This window comes from Ahaetulla prasina, chromosome 2 (assembly GCF_028640845.1).
Source record: "Ahaetulla prasina isolate Xishuangbanna chromosome 2, ASM2864084v1, whole genome shotgun sequence".
Taxonomy (NCBI): Eukaryota; Metazoa; Chordata; class Lepidosauria; order Squamata; family Colubridae; genus Ahaetulla; species Ahaetulla prasina.
The window spans coordinates 289,619,932-289,636,064 of record NC_080540.1 but is presented as its reverse complement, the minus strand read 5'-3'; the positions used below and the strand labels follow the sequence as shown (position 1 = coordinate 289,636,064).

Below are 16,133 nucleotides of genomic sequence, written 5' to 3'. Positions count from 1 at the left end.
TCCTGCCTAAGCAGGGGGTTGGACTAGAAGACCTCCAAGGTCTCTTCCAACTATTCTATTCCATTCCATTCTATTCATGAGAAAGATGACTGTGGGAAAAATTATGATTTAAATTCCATCATCTGCACTCTTAGTTTCAAACATCACCACCTAAATTCATATGTCTAACATTTGGCAGAAATATCAAAATGCCCTTAGTTCACTGATTTACAATCAAGGAACAAATCATAAGAAAAAAAATAGTAATAATAATCAAAAGAAAAGTGATGCTTAATAAAAGCAGCAACGTAACAAAAGATTAGAGAAAACTAACTGGGCTGGCTGGGTAATTCTGGGAGTTGATCACACATCTTAAAGTTGCCAAGGTTAAGAAATACTGGTCTAAAATAAAAGCTAAGTTCAAATCTTCCAATAGCAATAATCACTGGGCAGAATCTAACAGCATCCTCTGGATATTAAAGTCCAGACTTCTTAAAGTTGATGAAATGAAGAAGCACTGGTCCAGAGTTTGGCAACCTATTGCAAGCCTGCAAGCCACTTTTGGCCTACCATCCAAAATTTTCCAACCTTTCATCCCAAACATGAAACAACCTCATTTTTTTTAAGGAAAAAAAAACCTGTCCCTGTGGTTTGCCCCAAAGAGACCTCCGAATTGTCAGGGTTCACCAAAGAGGGAGGCCCATCCAGGGGTGAAATGCTACCAGTTCTCTCCGGTTCGGGCGAACCGGTAGTTAAAAAAAAACCTACCGGTTCCGTCGAACCAGTAGTTAGCTACCAGTTCGGTCAAACCAGTAGTTAAAAAAAGCTACCAGTTCCTCCAAATTGGTATTTCCGACAGTCAGCTGTGCCGCACGGTTTAGCTTTGCTAGAAAGCAGGAAATCCTGCTTTCTAGGGAAGTTAAATCGCACAGCACAGCTGATCCCCCTCCTCACTGTTCTACTTACTTTCCCAAGCCTCCTTTTGGTGCATAATGCGCATGCATGTATAATGCATGCTTGGCATGCAGTGTGCATTTGGGGCCAGTGAACCAGTAGCAAACTGGTTCAGATTTCACAACTGGGCCCATCATCCACTCACAGGGATCATCATTCCAGCCTTACACAAAGTTTGCTGACCCCTGACCTAGAGCAAAATAAGGTAAAGGAGTACTGATGGATTTTACTCCGCTGGTCATTGCTGATTCTAGGCAGTGGTACTCATCTCCGCTTCAAGGCCATTGAGCCAACACTGTCCTAAGACATTCCGCAGTCATGTGGCCAGCATGACGTCATGAAGCGCTGTTACCTTACCACCAAGGTGGTATCTATTTATCTACTTGCATTTGCATGCTTTTGAACTGCAGAAACTGGGACGAGAACAGGAGCTCACCTTATTGTGTGGTGCTCGGGTCTCAAACCTGGGAGGTTGCTTTCCAGCCAACTTAGACCAAGACTCAGTAGGAATTTCCAGCTATAAAACTCTCCAAGTGAGAGCAATGCAAATAAACCTATGCAAATCTGTTTTTGTATAGAATGAGAGAGCAGGAAAAAATGTGTACCTTCTTCTTAAAAAAGAAACCAGTGGTTCCATTTGTAGTTCCTGATAAGGAAACTTGAGATTGTTATCACATACATTGTTAGCTTAGCATAGCTTTTCCAGCATTCAGTGGTCATAAGTGCTGGAGGATTGGCACAAAAGAGGCTTAATAGCGAAGTCTGGCTTGTTGGTCAGTTTCATTTACTTCCCTGACAAAACAGAAGACAGAGGTGATATCTCTTTATGATTTTCCCATTGTCTTATTTAATGCAGCCTAAGCTAGGATCAAGCCATGTTACATGGCTTCGCTTTTGGCTTTATGCTGCTGGACACCGAAAACATCTAGCTGTCAATTTGTTTGGCCAGCTTTGACCTTTGGATTTATTTCTAGTCATTTCAAGAGGTTGGGGGTTTTTTTTTGCGGAATTTTCTTTTTCAACAGTGTTGTTAAGGCACAAGCTATATGAGAAAAATCAGAGATTACTGTGTGATAGTTTTACTCAGTTGAAAGACCTGTAAATAGAACTCACCCATACTTTTAAATAACTAAATCAGGGTCTCCAAACTTGGCAATTTTAAGACATGTGGACTTCAACTCCTCAGTCAGATTTTCTCAATCAGCCATGCTGGCTGGGGAGTTCTGGGAGTTGAAGTCTACCAGTCTTAAAGTTGCCCAATTTGACCCACCCCCACCCCCACCCCAGAGTAGATGTTAGAGAACTGTAATTTTGTAAATATGAATATAGAAAGGTGCTTTGACCTGTGGGACCCTTGACATTGTACTTGCAACTTTTTAAAGCAGCTGGGACTGTGAAAACAGCTGCAGAGATGCAGCTGCTTTAAAGAGATTCAGAGAAGTTCATGCTCCTATGCTCTTCAAGTGGAATTCTGGACACTGAAGTTCACACCTCTGAAAACTGATAAGGTTGAGAAACAGTAGTCCAGAATTGGGCAACCGTTTGCCCTGCCACCCAAAATTATCTAGCCCATAATTCCAAAAATGAAATGAAAGACTCATCTCACCTACAGCCGGGGTGGGATTCAGCCGGTTTGGACCCGTTCAGGTGAACCCGATGCTAATTTTACATCTGGTTCACCGAACCGGTAGTTGCAAGGACTGGCTGACCCCGCCTACCCTGCCCCTCCCCTCCCAGGAGTTTCCACGCGGCCCATTTTGAATGCCAGGTAAGTGCAGGGCCCACGCAGAGGCTCTAAAGGGGCGAAAAACGGGCCTCCCAGAAGTTCTGGAAGTCCAGAAAAGGGCCCTTTTCTGGCCTCCAGAGGGCCTCCGGAGCCCTGGGGAAGCCATTTCGCCCTCTCAGAAGCTCGAGGAAAGCCTCTGGAGCCTGGGGAGGGCAAAAACACCCTCCCACGCCATCATGCAGGAGACCGAGTAGGCCACACCTACCATGGCCAGGTCCACCCAGCAACCAGGCAGAGAACCGGTTGCTAAAATTTTTGAATCCCATCCCTGCCTACAGTTCTGCAACCTGAGACTACTGAACGTACCCTTATTTTCTTAAGAAAGAAACGTGTCCCTATGATCTGCCACAAATAATTTTGTGAATGATTTCCCAAATTCCGCACAGCCTTACTGGAGATCCCTCGTAACTTTCCTGAGTCCCATCATTTCTCGTCCTGGATATTTATTTATTTATTATTTATTTAGCAACTTTCACTCCTTGTCTCAACTCATCCGAGTTTAAATTTCACTGCGCCTTGCCTTTGAAAAAAATATCTCACTGTCAAACTGCACCCTTGGAGGCCTACTGGAAAATTTCCAGCATCAGGGCATCCCTCAGGATTTAGCTCAGGGGTAGTCAACCTTTTTATACCTACCGCCCACTTTTGTATCTCTGTTAGTAGTAAAATTTTCTAACCGCCCACCGATTTCACAGTAATGCGCCATGTATCGTCATCTGCGCATGCCTCTCGCGCATCGTGGATTGGGTTTGGGGGAGGCGCCGGCTACCAGCTCTGCTTGTCTGTTAAAGCTGGGTGGTGTGGGGGGAGATGCGCGAGCTATTCTGAGATGAGGCTCTTTTGTTTGCGGTCGCACTATAGCGCCATTTAGTTTCACTTACATAACGTGAACTAAACTTACGTGCGGGCGATACAAATAGTATATTTTCAGAAATTTAAATTGTTACAGGGAATTTTATGAAAACCTAATGAAAATGTTTTTAAATAATGCTATGAAATTTTTTTTAAAAGTCAATTAAATTAAAAAAAAGGAAAGTGCTTCAGTATTGGACAAAACCCCTACTGCCCACCATGAAAGCTGGAACGCCAACTAGTGGGCGGTAGGGACCAGGTTGACTACCACTGATTTAGCTGAAGCTCAGACAGGCAAGGAGGAGATTATATATGATTGCACTGTGAAAAGTCTGTGCATTGCCTATCTGGGAGAAATTAGCAAAGCAAAGTCTTCATCATCAAACGGAAAAAGGTTGAGAAAAAGAAAACAAAGACATTTTCACTAAAGCGCTAAAGGGAAATGCCAAGCCTTAACAATTTAATACTTTCATCCTGTTTTACCAAGTTGTAGAACCAGACAATATTCTGTGGATAGGGGGACAAAACAAAAACCTCAACCATTAGCAAATAGTTTCATTCAGAACACCAGGGAGATGCAGGTACAAGTAGTCCTTGAGTTGCGACAGTTCATTTAGTGACCGTTCAACGTTACAAAGCCGCTGAAAAAAAGTGGCTTATGACCGTTTTTCGCAATTACGACTGTTGCAGCATCCCCATGGACATATGATGAAAATTTTGGGACTCGTAACTGACTCATATTTATCAACGGTTACAGTGTCCCTGGGACATGTTTTTGCGACCTTCTGACGAGCAAAGTCAAAGGGAAAGCCAGTTTCACTAAACAACCATGTTGTTATCTTAACAACTGCAGCGATTCATTTAACAACTAGGCCAAGGAAGGTTGTAACACAGGGGGGATTCACTTAACCACTGTCTCACTTAGCAACAGAAATGTTGGGCTCAATGATGGTCATAGGTCAAGAAGTAGTAGTAAAAAAGAAAACGAAGAAATTCTCACGAAAACGCTAACTGAAAACCTTGACAATTTCATGCATACTTTCATCCTATTCTATCAAGTTGTAGAGCTGGGCAGTATTCTATGGATATTATGGAGGCAAACAAAATGCAGGCAACCATTAGCAAATAGTTCCATGCAGAACACTGGGAGATGTGAGCTATTCTGAGATGAGGCTCTTTTGTTTGCGGTCGCACTATAGCGCCATTTAGTTTCACTTACATAACGTGAACTAAACTTACGTGCGGGCGATACAAATAGTATATTTTCAGAAATTTAAATTGTTACAGGGAATTTTATGAAAACCTAATGAAAATGGTTTAAATAATGCTATGAAAATTTTTTAAAAGTCAATTAAATTAAAAAAAAGGAAAGTGCTTCAGTATTGGACAAAACCCCTACTGCCCACCATGAAAGCTGGAACGCCAACTAGTGGGCGGTAGGGACCAGGTTGACTACCACTGATTTAGCTGAAGCTCAGACAGGCAAGGAGGAGATTATATATGATTGCACTGTGAAAAGTCTGTGCATTGCCTATCTGGGAGAAATTAGCAAAGCAAAGTCTTCATCATCAAACGGAAAAAGGTTGAGAAAAAGAAAACAAAGACATTTTCACTAAAGCGCTAAAGGGAAATGCCAAGCCTTAACAATTTAATACTTTCATCCTGTTTTACCAAGTTGTAGAACCAGACAATATTCTGTGGATAGGGGGACAAAACAAAAACCTCAACCATTAGCAAATAGTTTCATTCAGAACACCAGGGAGATGCAGGTACAAGTAGTCCTTGAGTTGCGACAGTTCATTTAGTGACCGTTCAACGTTACAAAGCCGCTGAAAAAAAGTGGCTTATGACCGTTTTTCGCAATTACGACTGTTGCAGCATCCCCATGGACATATGATGAAAATTTTGGGACTCGTAACTGACTCATATTTATCAACGGTTACAGTGTCCCTGGGACATGTTTTTGCGACCTTCTGACGAGCAAAGTCAAAGGGAAAGCCAGTTTCACTAAACAACCATGTTGTTATCTTAACAACTGCAGCGATTCATTTAACAACTAGGCCAAGGAAGGTTGTAACACAGGGGGGATTCACTTAACCACTGTCTCACTTAGCAACAGAAATGTTGGGCTCAATGATGGTCATAGGTCAAGAAGTAGTAGTAAAAAAGAAAACGAAGAAATTCTCACGAAAACGCTAACTGAAAACCTTGACAATTTCATGCATACTTTCATCCTATTCTATCAAGTTGTAGAGCTGGGCAGTATTCTATGGATATTATGGAGGCAAACAAAATGCAGGCAACCATTAGCAAATAGTTCCATGCAGAACACTGGGGAGATGTGGGTTCACACAACAGGGTAAGACTCCCGAGGAATTTTACCTGTTCATCTATCTTTCTCTGCAGTTGCACAACTTTGTTCTCCATGCCAATGTTGAGTCTCTTCAAGTGCTCGGCTGACCGGGCCTCGATCTTCAGAGCTTTCAGCTCTTGCTTGGCTTTCATGCGCCTGAAATAGCACTGGATAATCACAGCTGCACATCTGAACTTGGTGAAATTCTTCCGAGCCAGCCAAGCTCGAGTGTGTTTCTGGAGGATGATGGCCTTGTACTCCATAAGTATCTTAAAAGCACATGAACACATAGCAACATACAGAAGACAGGGAGAAAAATATGGTAGCATACGTCAACGTAGCGGAACACCATCTAGGACAGGGGTCTCCAACCTTGGCAGCTTTAAGACTTGTGGACTTCAACTCCTAGAATTCTGGAAGTTGAAGTCCACAAGTCTTAAAGTTGCCAAGGTTGGAGATGCCTGATCTAGGAGATTCTAGGAGAGTCATTGACTATTCTCTCATAATAAATATGAATTTGTGTTTTTTTTCAACAGAGCATAATCAAAAAATGCTCCCAATGGCTCCCAGTGTTTTCAGTGATGGCCATCCTGATAAGATTAAGATAACACTTCTAGAGGATATACAGCTTTGAACATCTCAGTTTTTGAGTAGCAAAGGCATCAGAAAGTTGACATACAAGAGCTGTTCTTAATCTAGTGGTCTTTTGATATCTTCTGGCTTCTATAATTCCCTGCTTGCATTGTGGGTGGTTATGAGAGTTGAAACTCAATACATCATGACAGCACCAGAGTGGAAAGAAAATTACCCACCACAAAGTGGTCTGTGGGAACAATTCATGCATCTACTTAGAGAAGGTTGATGATCATAGTTCAGTATTGCCATAAAACATTCATCACCAAACAATGCTTTATTGTTCGGCCACATTTTGATTTTCTGCACTTGCGTGATGAGGAAGAAATAGCACTAAGGAAATATTATTTTTGACCTTAGGAGTCCATTCCGCTGTCTAAGAAGTCACCAAACCTCCAAATATTTGTAACATTCATTATGGTGCCTACAAAGGTGGCAAGGTCAACATTATATCATCAACTTAAGGCTAGGAGGTTTGTGCTGTTCAGATAGTTAATTATAGTGAATTAGTTACCTTAAGAATTAAGAGCTGTCTCCTTAAGAGATTGCATTGTGGGAGATGTAGAGAGAGACTGCATTATGGGAAATGTAGTCCATGACATGTGACCACATCTATGTGCCTGATTGGCCACTGAGGATCTCTGCCTGGACTGTAGAACAAAGCCCCGGCCATTATGAATTGCTATGGAGGAGAGAAGCATCCTTTCTGACCAGGGGGACAGATCTACCGTCATTTTATACTAGCAAATGGGACAGATTATGAAATAAGGATGAATCTCACCATGACTCACCATGACTCACTATGATTTTGAGGATACCCAAATAAACTTGATCTGTATGAAAACCTGATTGCTAGAGTTTAACTGCCTGTTCCCAGCAGATCCAGATGCCTTGGGAACAGAACAAGGTTATAAAATGTGCAAAAATGGAAACAGGCACATTATTGAGTTACTTTGCACAGGATATTCCTGAAGCTAAGTACAAATTGGTGAATTAGATCACATATGAATATACATATACTGTATCAGGTATAAAGGTTTCAAGGTCATCTTTGTTTTGCTAGAACCCCGAGATCAATAAAATGGGGTATCACATAACAAATGGCCCATAACTTATAAGCCATCTAAAAACAAATCTGTGTTTGGTTTGCCATAAACCAGAAGTTTTAATATCCTAGCTATACAAATTAACCCACTCCATTTTAGCTAAACACGCATTGAAAATGTAGTCTGTACAGATCATTTGTGGCTGAATTTATCAAACCATTCCAAAAATTAGGTTAAATCCATACATCATCTTTACACTGACTACAGGTGTGGATATTACATAGAAATATGGGTCAATGTTTCAGTTGTGCTACTATTAAAACAAGGAGCCAGTAAGCAATTTAATCTATTAAAAATAGTCCAGTAATTTGTCTCAGTAGAACCATGATCTATTTTTTTCACCATGTTCACATTACATTCAACTGGATCCGTTCCAACAAAGTAATTGTATTAAAATCAAGTGTGTGATCTCATTCACACAGCAGTTTCTAACTTAACGTGAATATGAGGAATGCAAATTCACACTATTTGTGGCAATTGTGAATGGTGAGTAGGCATTAACATGTATGCACTTCTGTAGTGGCCAAATGATCAAAGATTGATATTGCTCCAGAATGTATACTCAGTAGTTCATTTTATGTCCCTAAAAGCACAAAGGTGGGATAAAAGCAAATAAACAATAGAATCCATACACTACTATGGAGCAGTGATTAAAATGTTAGTTTAAGACAACCTTAGCAACTTTAAGACTTGTGTCCCAAAGGTGCTTTTTCAAAAGGCAACTGGACTTTCTTTGTTTTTCCCTGAAAACATTTTGCTTTTCATTCAAAAAGCTTCTTCTGTTCTGAAGAACTGAAGCTCAGAACTGAGGACGTTTTTCTTGGATGAGAAGTGAAAGGTCTTCAAGGAAAAACAAAGAAAGTCCAGTTGCCTTTTGAAAAAGCACTTTTGGGACAACCGTGGCCTGGATGACTGAGAATCTCCATAGACATTTAAGACTTGTGGACTTCAGCTCCCAGAATTCCCCAGCCAGCATGGCTGGCTAGGAAATTCTGGGAGTTGAAGCCCACAATTCTTAAAGTTGCCAAGGTTGGAGACCCTAGTTTAAGACTAATGAAAATGGCAACTTCTGAGCTGCGTCTTTTAGGCTCAGAAAGTGTGAAGTTTCTTCTCTCTAGGCTGATGTTAGATAATCTTTCCATTTTGCCCTGAGGTTCTTCTCCGTGTGGCTTCATTAAGCTACCCCTCTGAAGAACTGGAGAAAAATTGCTTCTGTCCGTGTAGCTTAAACATTGAAATATCTACAGTTTATGCTTCTGTACTCTGAAAGTGAGCTAAATTCTGAGTCAGGAGGAGAAAAAAGAAAACGCTTGGAGAGAAAAGACCTAGCAAGGACGATCAAAAAAATGCTGCCAAGATTAACCCTACATAGAAAAAGGTTACTAAAGAAATAGAAGGTTTCAGTGAAACATAAGTGAGGTACACTAACAAGTTGTGCCTTTAAATAGGTGAAGATGAAATATTATTATGTAGTCTAGGAATTTCTTCCTGTTAGGTGCCGTAATACATTATTAAATAATGCCAAAAGTAAAGGGAAGACAAGACTAAAAGCTATGGAAGAACAATGCCTTGCTAAGTTAACATTTGAGCTTTCTTATACATATATAATTTCCTCAGACTATATAGTACATATTATACAGGTCACCCACCAGGGATTAATTACAGCAAATCCTTCCAAATAATGTTTTCTCAACTTCTTCCTTATTTTCAAACCTTATAGACTGCTAAATTACCAAAACTTCTAAGGATTCATTGTTGGAGATCATCTGAATTCAGCAGGGGTGCCTCATTAGTGCTGAATTTATTCCGAGAAGTTAAGTAGCAGAATGCCTCATTAGAAAGAAGTAAATGGTTATAATACAGTTTGTCTTGGATGCAGAGAACAGATTGTCCTGAATGCTTCCCCGAGCTTCATTAGATGCATTGACTCAGAAATACATGGACATCACGAAGAGCATCTTTCATCTAAACTACTTTGTCAGGAGAAAGACAGACAGCAAGTTTCCTTTGTCTTTAAACACTGTGATTCAAGTGTGAAAGATCAGGATTCAGGCCTATACGTAACATTCCTGGGGGCAATATGCTGACTCTGTAAACTGCTTAAGGAGGGCTGAAAAGCACTGTGAAACAGTTTATAAGTCTAAGTGCTACCGCTATTCCAATCAAGATGATCTATTGTTCATGCCTATGCACAGAAATTTAGTCAACTAACTGTCAGGACTAAATTGATGCTAGATAAGAGTCAACAGAATTCAAGAGAGGTTGGATTTAGACCATTTGTGGGAATGTAAGGACTCCAGGCTGATTACTTGCTTAACTCCACCACCAGGCTCTTGCCTGCTCTTTTACAGTTTGGCCTGAGTGGTCAAAACAGCTAATAGATGCAAAGAGATTGCGCAGCATCTCAACACATAATAAATTAGAACCTAATTCAAATACTCCCATCAGTGAGTTAAAAATAAAATTAATATTGCTAATGATATTAAATTAAAACAGGAATAATGTGAGAATACAAAGACAAGCTATTCGGTCTTTAAGAACCTGCCAAAGAAGCCAACTCTTGACACCTAAGCATATCCATGGGGGGAACAATTTGGAATGCAATGGAGAGACTTATGGAAGAAGCTAGACAACTGTTACAAAGCTCTGCTTCTACCCTCCTGGGCTGGGAAAGCCTGAAGTATCTACTCCCAGATACAATAAACCTCCTCAGAGAAGTCCTGAAGATATCTGGCCTCACGTTCAAGTTGTTTTATGGGTTATTACCAACCTCTTGAGTTTTACTCAGAGACCTACTGAAAGTCAAGGCGAGTTCCTACAGCTTAGATGCTGTAAAGTTAATCAAGCTCTGACCCAGTAGCCAGAGGGCCTCTGCTGCTTCTTGCCTCAACTGCAATTTTTGGGGAATCTTCAAAGCCAGCCCCAGGTATATCACACTGCCATAATCTGTTCTAGAGGTAACAAGGGCATGAGTTACTATTCTTAGAACCTCTTGCCCTCACCTGTCAAACAACCAATCTATCTAGCTCTATAGCAATAGGTTAATTTGTATTCTAAGAAACTCTGGATATACCCTGTTGAGTATGTCACTAGTTAATCCTTCAAGAACAGTTTGAAGGTTACTTCAAAGAAAATAAAACCTTTATACTCTTTGGACAGGATGACATCCATCTGAGGATTTCAAAAGCGAACCTGTAAATTATAGGATTAATACCAAGACTGGGATCAGGTTTTATATATAGGATGGATGGCTGACTTTCCAGACTAATTACCATTGAAACGGGAAGAGATACCTCAAACCATGGAAGCTGATGGAGAAGACATCTATCTAAGACTTTGACAGGAGCTGCTAATAAGGATTGAGAATAAGGATTGCACTTACTCCTTTGACTCCCAGAGTATCTCATTTTGAGATGTCCAGTCTGTTACCAATTTTATACAATTTTATACAATTAGAGAACGAAGACTAAGAGATGCAACATAGCAAACACGTTGTGTTTTGAGATTTAACATTTACATCTGAGTATGAAGTGATTTTGCAAGCTCTGAAAAAAATCAAGACTTGTAATCCAGATGAGGAGTAAGAAGCTTAAATTACACTTGAAGACAACAGGAATTCAGAAGCAAAATTTTACGCAGGATTGAAGATGGGATTAAAGGGGCCGGTTTAGCTCTGCCTGGTAAGGCCTGTTATTAAGAACACAAAGCCTGCAATTACTGCAGGTTCGAGCCCGGCCCAAGGTTGACTCAGCCTTCCATCCTTTATAAGGTAGGTAAAATGAGGACCCAGATTGTTGGGGGGGCAATAAGTTGACTTTGTAAATATATACAAATAGAATGAGACTATTGCCCTATACATTGTAAGCCACCCTGAGTCTTCGGAGAAGGGCGGGGTATAAATGTAAACAAACAAACAAAAAAAAGACAGATTGAATATTTTTTTTAAAAAGTGACGGTCTGATAGCATTGTTGAGGCCTTCAAAATCCTTATCTATCTTTAACATAATGAAATTTTTGCAGTTTTACAATAGAATCCAACTTGAACTAAAGGGGAAAAAGGAGCAGATATTTATTGGCCAATAACTATACTAACAGGTGTATCTGCTCCTTTTCAGCAGTTGCTTTTAGAGTATTTGTTTTTAATCTGTTTTACTATATTTGTGATTGACTGCGAAATACTAAACAAACTAAGACAACAAAGTTATGCAAAACATATATGTACATTCCCTGGTTCACAGTACCAAGGATGGACTCCCTTAATTTCCTTCACAATAAAATTAACTAATATAAACAAGCATTTGATTTGTTGGCATTTGTTGTTTGGTAATATAAGAACCTGGCTCACACTAAAGATTATACAGATAGTCCTCGACTTATGACCACAATTGGGACCGGAATTTTAGTCATGCATCATGAATATCAAGGCCCCCGTGTGACTGGACCATTTTACAATGGTTGTTGAGCTATTCACATGGTCTTAGGTCTGAATCAATTCACCCAAATGAGTGTTTTTTGTCATTTAAAAAAATCAAACCATGGTTACATGACTGCAGGATACTTCAACCAGTTGTTAAGGTGAGCTGGTCGCTAGGTACTCGAAATTCAGTCACTAAGGAGATTGGATAGGGTTGCACAATATTGAGGCATCCTTGGTGCTCTCTGAGCTTGGTTGTTTTCTTGTAGACTTTTCATTACCGAAACTAGGTAAAATGTGCACTGATGATGTTACCTAGTTGGGTAATGAAACGTTTACAAGAAAACAACCAATCTCAGAGAGCATCAAGGACCCCTCAGCTGCAACCCTCAGCTACAAATATCCTTCTTTATTTGCATAACATTTTATGATGGCCAGAAGTCTCTTTATGAGACCTTTCTGAAGCCATAATTCCAAATGGTCAATTTAATGATTGGTCATAAGTGGAGGACGACTTGTATCCGACTTCCATGAAAAAATGAATCAGAAAAAAACAGGGCTACTGAAATGTAAACCTTTTCGTGTGTTCTGAAGGCAAAGGCAAAGAAACAAACCTTTTGATAGTTCTTCCTAACGAACATTCCTCGGGTGAAGGACTGGATTGTGATAGCTGCTTGACGGATGGCTTGGTAGGCCCGGCGTATCCTTAACATCCGATATTGTTTCTGGAAAATAATGGCAGCTCTTGTTTTCCTTAGATGATCCGCCAATCTGCAGAAGAGCGAGGGTGGGGGGGGGAATAAAAGTTTAGCAATGATAAATAGGAAGGACAACACAAACCAATTGTTCCTAACAGAAGTGCTCCTGTACTGATTTTCTGTCACTCTGCTGTTTTTTCCTCCAAGGTTGTTGTTGTTTTTTACTCCATCCTGCTTCCAATAGAGAGTCAACAACTGTTGGCAATAGATGGTGGCTGGTCCTGAATGGACATCTTTTGCAAAAGTGAGTTATTGCCCACAATTCCTTTAAGTGTGCTGTTGCCTTCTTCATCTTCCTTGGTTTTGACAACAAGTCAATAGTGGCCCTAAATTGCATAACAGCCATGACGGTTATTAAAACAAAACCAATTTCCACTTCATTTATTTACTTGCTTCACTTCCTACTTCTTCTCCAGAAGCTCAAAGCAATATGCTGCACACAGAGTAGTAATGTCTATGCTTCATTTTAGGCTTGTGATATGTGATGGAATGTAGCAAAGAAGTGGATTCCTAGGAGGGAGGGGTTGCAGTCAGTGGTGGGATTCAAGTAATTTAACAACCGGTTCTCTGCCCTAATGATTTCTTCCAGCAACCAGTTTGCCAACTACTTAGAAAGTTAACAACCGGTTCTACCGAAGTGGTGCGAACTGGCTGAATCCCACCACTGGCTGCAGTCCAGAAGAGTAAGAGGCAACTCAGCCCAGAGCTGTGTGTGTGTGGTTGTATTGTATGTGAGAGAAAAAGGGTAAAGACTCCCTAATACAGACTTTCGATCACAATGGAGCCCAAAATCTCTGTTGCTAAGTGAGGCATTTGTTAAGTGAATTTTGCCCCATTTTACGACCTTTCTTGCCACAGTCATTAAGTGAATCACTGAAGTTGTTAAGTTAATAACAACACTTAAGGGTTGTTAATCTGGCTTCCCCATTGATTTTGCTTGTCAGAAAGTCACAAAAGGGGATCACAGGGCCTCGGGACACTGCAACCGTCATAAATATGGATTAGTTGTCAAGCATCTGAATTTTGATCACGTGACTGTTGGGAAGCTGCAATGGAAGCTGTTAAGTATGAAAAATGGTTGTAAATCGCTTTTTTCAGTGCCGTTGTAACGTTGAACGGTCACTAAATGAACTGTTGCAAGTCGTGCACTACCTGCAGTTCATAAAGTAGATTGTAGATGCCGATAGTAGAATCCTCAGTCTGGCAAGATTGCGTCTATAGGTGTCAAACAATAAAGCACTCAGCTTGGAAGGATTGTCACATGCCATTCTTGGCTTAGGGCCTGACATGATAAGTATATAGGGTAGATTGGGCTAAGGGTCAGATACTGGTTCAATGTTATCCAGTGAGTGAAGATTTGAGCCCAGGTTTTCCTGGGCTTAACGCAATACTGACCATTGTACCACACTGATCTGCATAGATTTTCTCATTCTTCTTTGAAATAATCATTCTCCATTTCTTAAAAAATGTTTCAACTTCTCTCTGAATATATATTTTTTTTTTTTTGCAAAAATTTTTTATTTTTCCATAATAATTCCCACAATTTGACCAGTGTACAATACAATCACTTATCCAACAATCAGTCCTATACTCAAATTATACTCAGTCAGGGCTGCTCGACTGCCACTCCCCCCTTTAATCCTTTCTTCCCTTCTCATCCTTCTTAAACCACCTTCTCCTCGCTTTCCTACTTCCCCTCCTCTTTCCCACTTCTCACTACCATCCTTTCTAACCCTCTATCTTCTCCTTCTTCTCCTCCTCCTATCCTTTCTTCTCCCTCCCTTCTTTCCTCCCTACCCACCTACCTACCTACTTTCTTCCTTCTTTACTCCTCTTTCCTTACCCTTTCCCTTCGGGAGTGTTTGCCGAGCAGTCCCGACATTACACCATTCCAACTTGTTTAATTCTACCATTATTTCTGTACAATGGCAACCAATCAATTTATAGTCTTTCCTTCCCGCCTCCTTCCCCGAGACTTCCCAGAACAGAATACAGGGTATTGTAACTAACAAACATAATCTAAAATATAACATAAAACATATTCCATTTCACACCATCACACTATCAATTCCCTTCTTTCTTAAACTAATACATAATAATTCCTAACTTCACTCAAAAACTAATTGATATTTTTTAATCTGATACTTATTTTGAATATAATCAATCCACTTCCTCCATTCCAATATATATTTTTCTTGTGTACAGTCTTGGTGCCTTGACTCGGATTCGAACCGAGGTTGCTGCGGTCACAACGCAGAGTACTAACCACTATACGATCACGGCCAACTTCTCTCTGAATATTTTCACGCCACTGCTTGTATCACTTCAAAATTAATTCTGGGAGAGACGACTTCCGGTATCCAGCGGCAACGGACGTCTGGAAGGCTTCTCCTGCCTCCAGCGCCCGAATCCGGCCGCCGCCGAGGCCCTTAGGGGCCAGGTGTTCCGAAAAGGACACCTGCCGCACGGACGGCTCGCCAGGGGTCTCCCAGCCGACATACAGGACTGTGGGGACCGATGCTGGCGCGTCCTAGGCTTGGCGGGGTTTGGAGGCCACAGGCCGCGGCCATTATTTTGGTCGCCGCTTGCCGTTGTGCCCGTGACACCGGGCATTGATTTATAACTGCAGCAGCCTGGTGGTGAACAGGAACGGAGAAGAATTGAGGAGGAGAAGGAAGGAATATCGGTAAACGTGAGTGGAGTGCTCCGGAGTGCGGGGGGGTTTTTTCTCCCCTGCGGTTGGAAGGAGCACGAGTTATTCTGGAGAGAGGAGAACTTAAAATAAGAAGATTACCGGTTTTGTGGAGCTCTGGAGAGAAGAGGTGATGGAGAAATTTAGGAGGGAAGGTTTGAGGCCCCCCCTCCTTCTGGGGAACAGTGGTGGCGTCCAGCTTCCGCCTTCACTATGGGAATTTTGATGGCATCACTTCCCTTCGGCTTCCTGGTTGGCTAACTGTACTCTGGACTCGTTGCTCCTGTGAGTGCCCCCTGGTGGATCCGGAGGAAATTACAAGGATACTGTGCCTGCCTGAGGATTTTGTATTTTTTTTTTTTTCCTTAATGGCAAAAGGTCAGAGACCAACTGCTGGAGAGATGGAGAGAATTTTGGAAAAGTTATCTAATATGGACAAGAAATTGGATGAAATAAGAGCAGAAATTGTGACTATCCAAAAGGATTTAAAGGATACTCAACAAGTTTCAGCAGAAAACAAGCAGAAAGTGGAAGGTTTGGAGGGTGAGATGCGGGCAGTGCAGAAAAGAGAGAGGCGACAGGCAATGCTGTGCTTGACCACAGATG

The 16,133-nt window shown here is 41.1% G+C and overlaps 1 protein-coding gene across 1 annotated transcript in view; it reads right to left on the bottom strand.

Moving 5' to 3' along the window:
- MYO5B (myosin VB) overlaps nucleotides 1–16,133 on the bottom strand; it is a 322,900-nt gene that overhangs the window by 118,372 nt on the left and 188,395 nt on the right. Inside the window, exons 20-21 of the mRNA XM_058170954.1 lie at nucleotides 12,692–12,848; nucleotides 5,954–6,193 (exon numbers count right to left, since the gene is read on the bottom strand). Coding sequence (XP_058026937.1) covers nucleotides 5,954–6,193; nucleotides 12,692–12,848 — 397 coding nt within the window. The remainder of the gene's footprint in view (nucleotides 1–5,953; nucleotides 6,194–12,691; nucleotides 12,849–16,133) is intronic.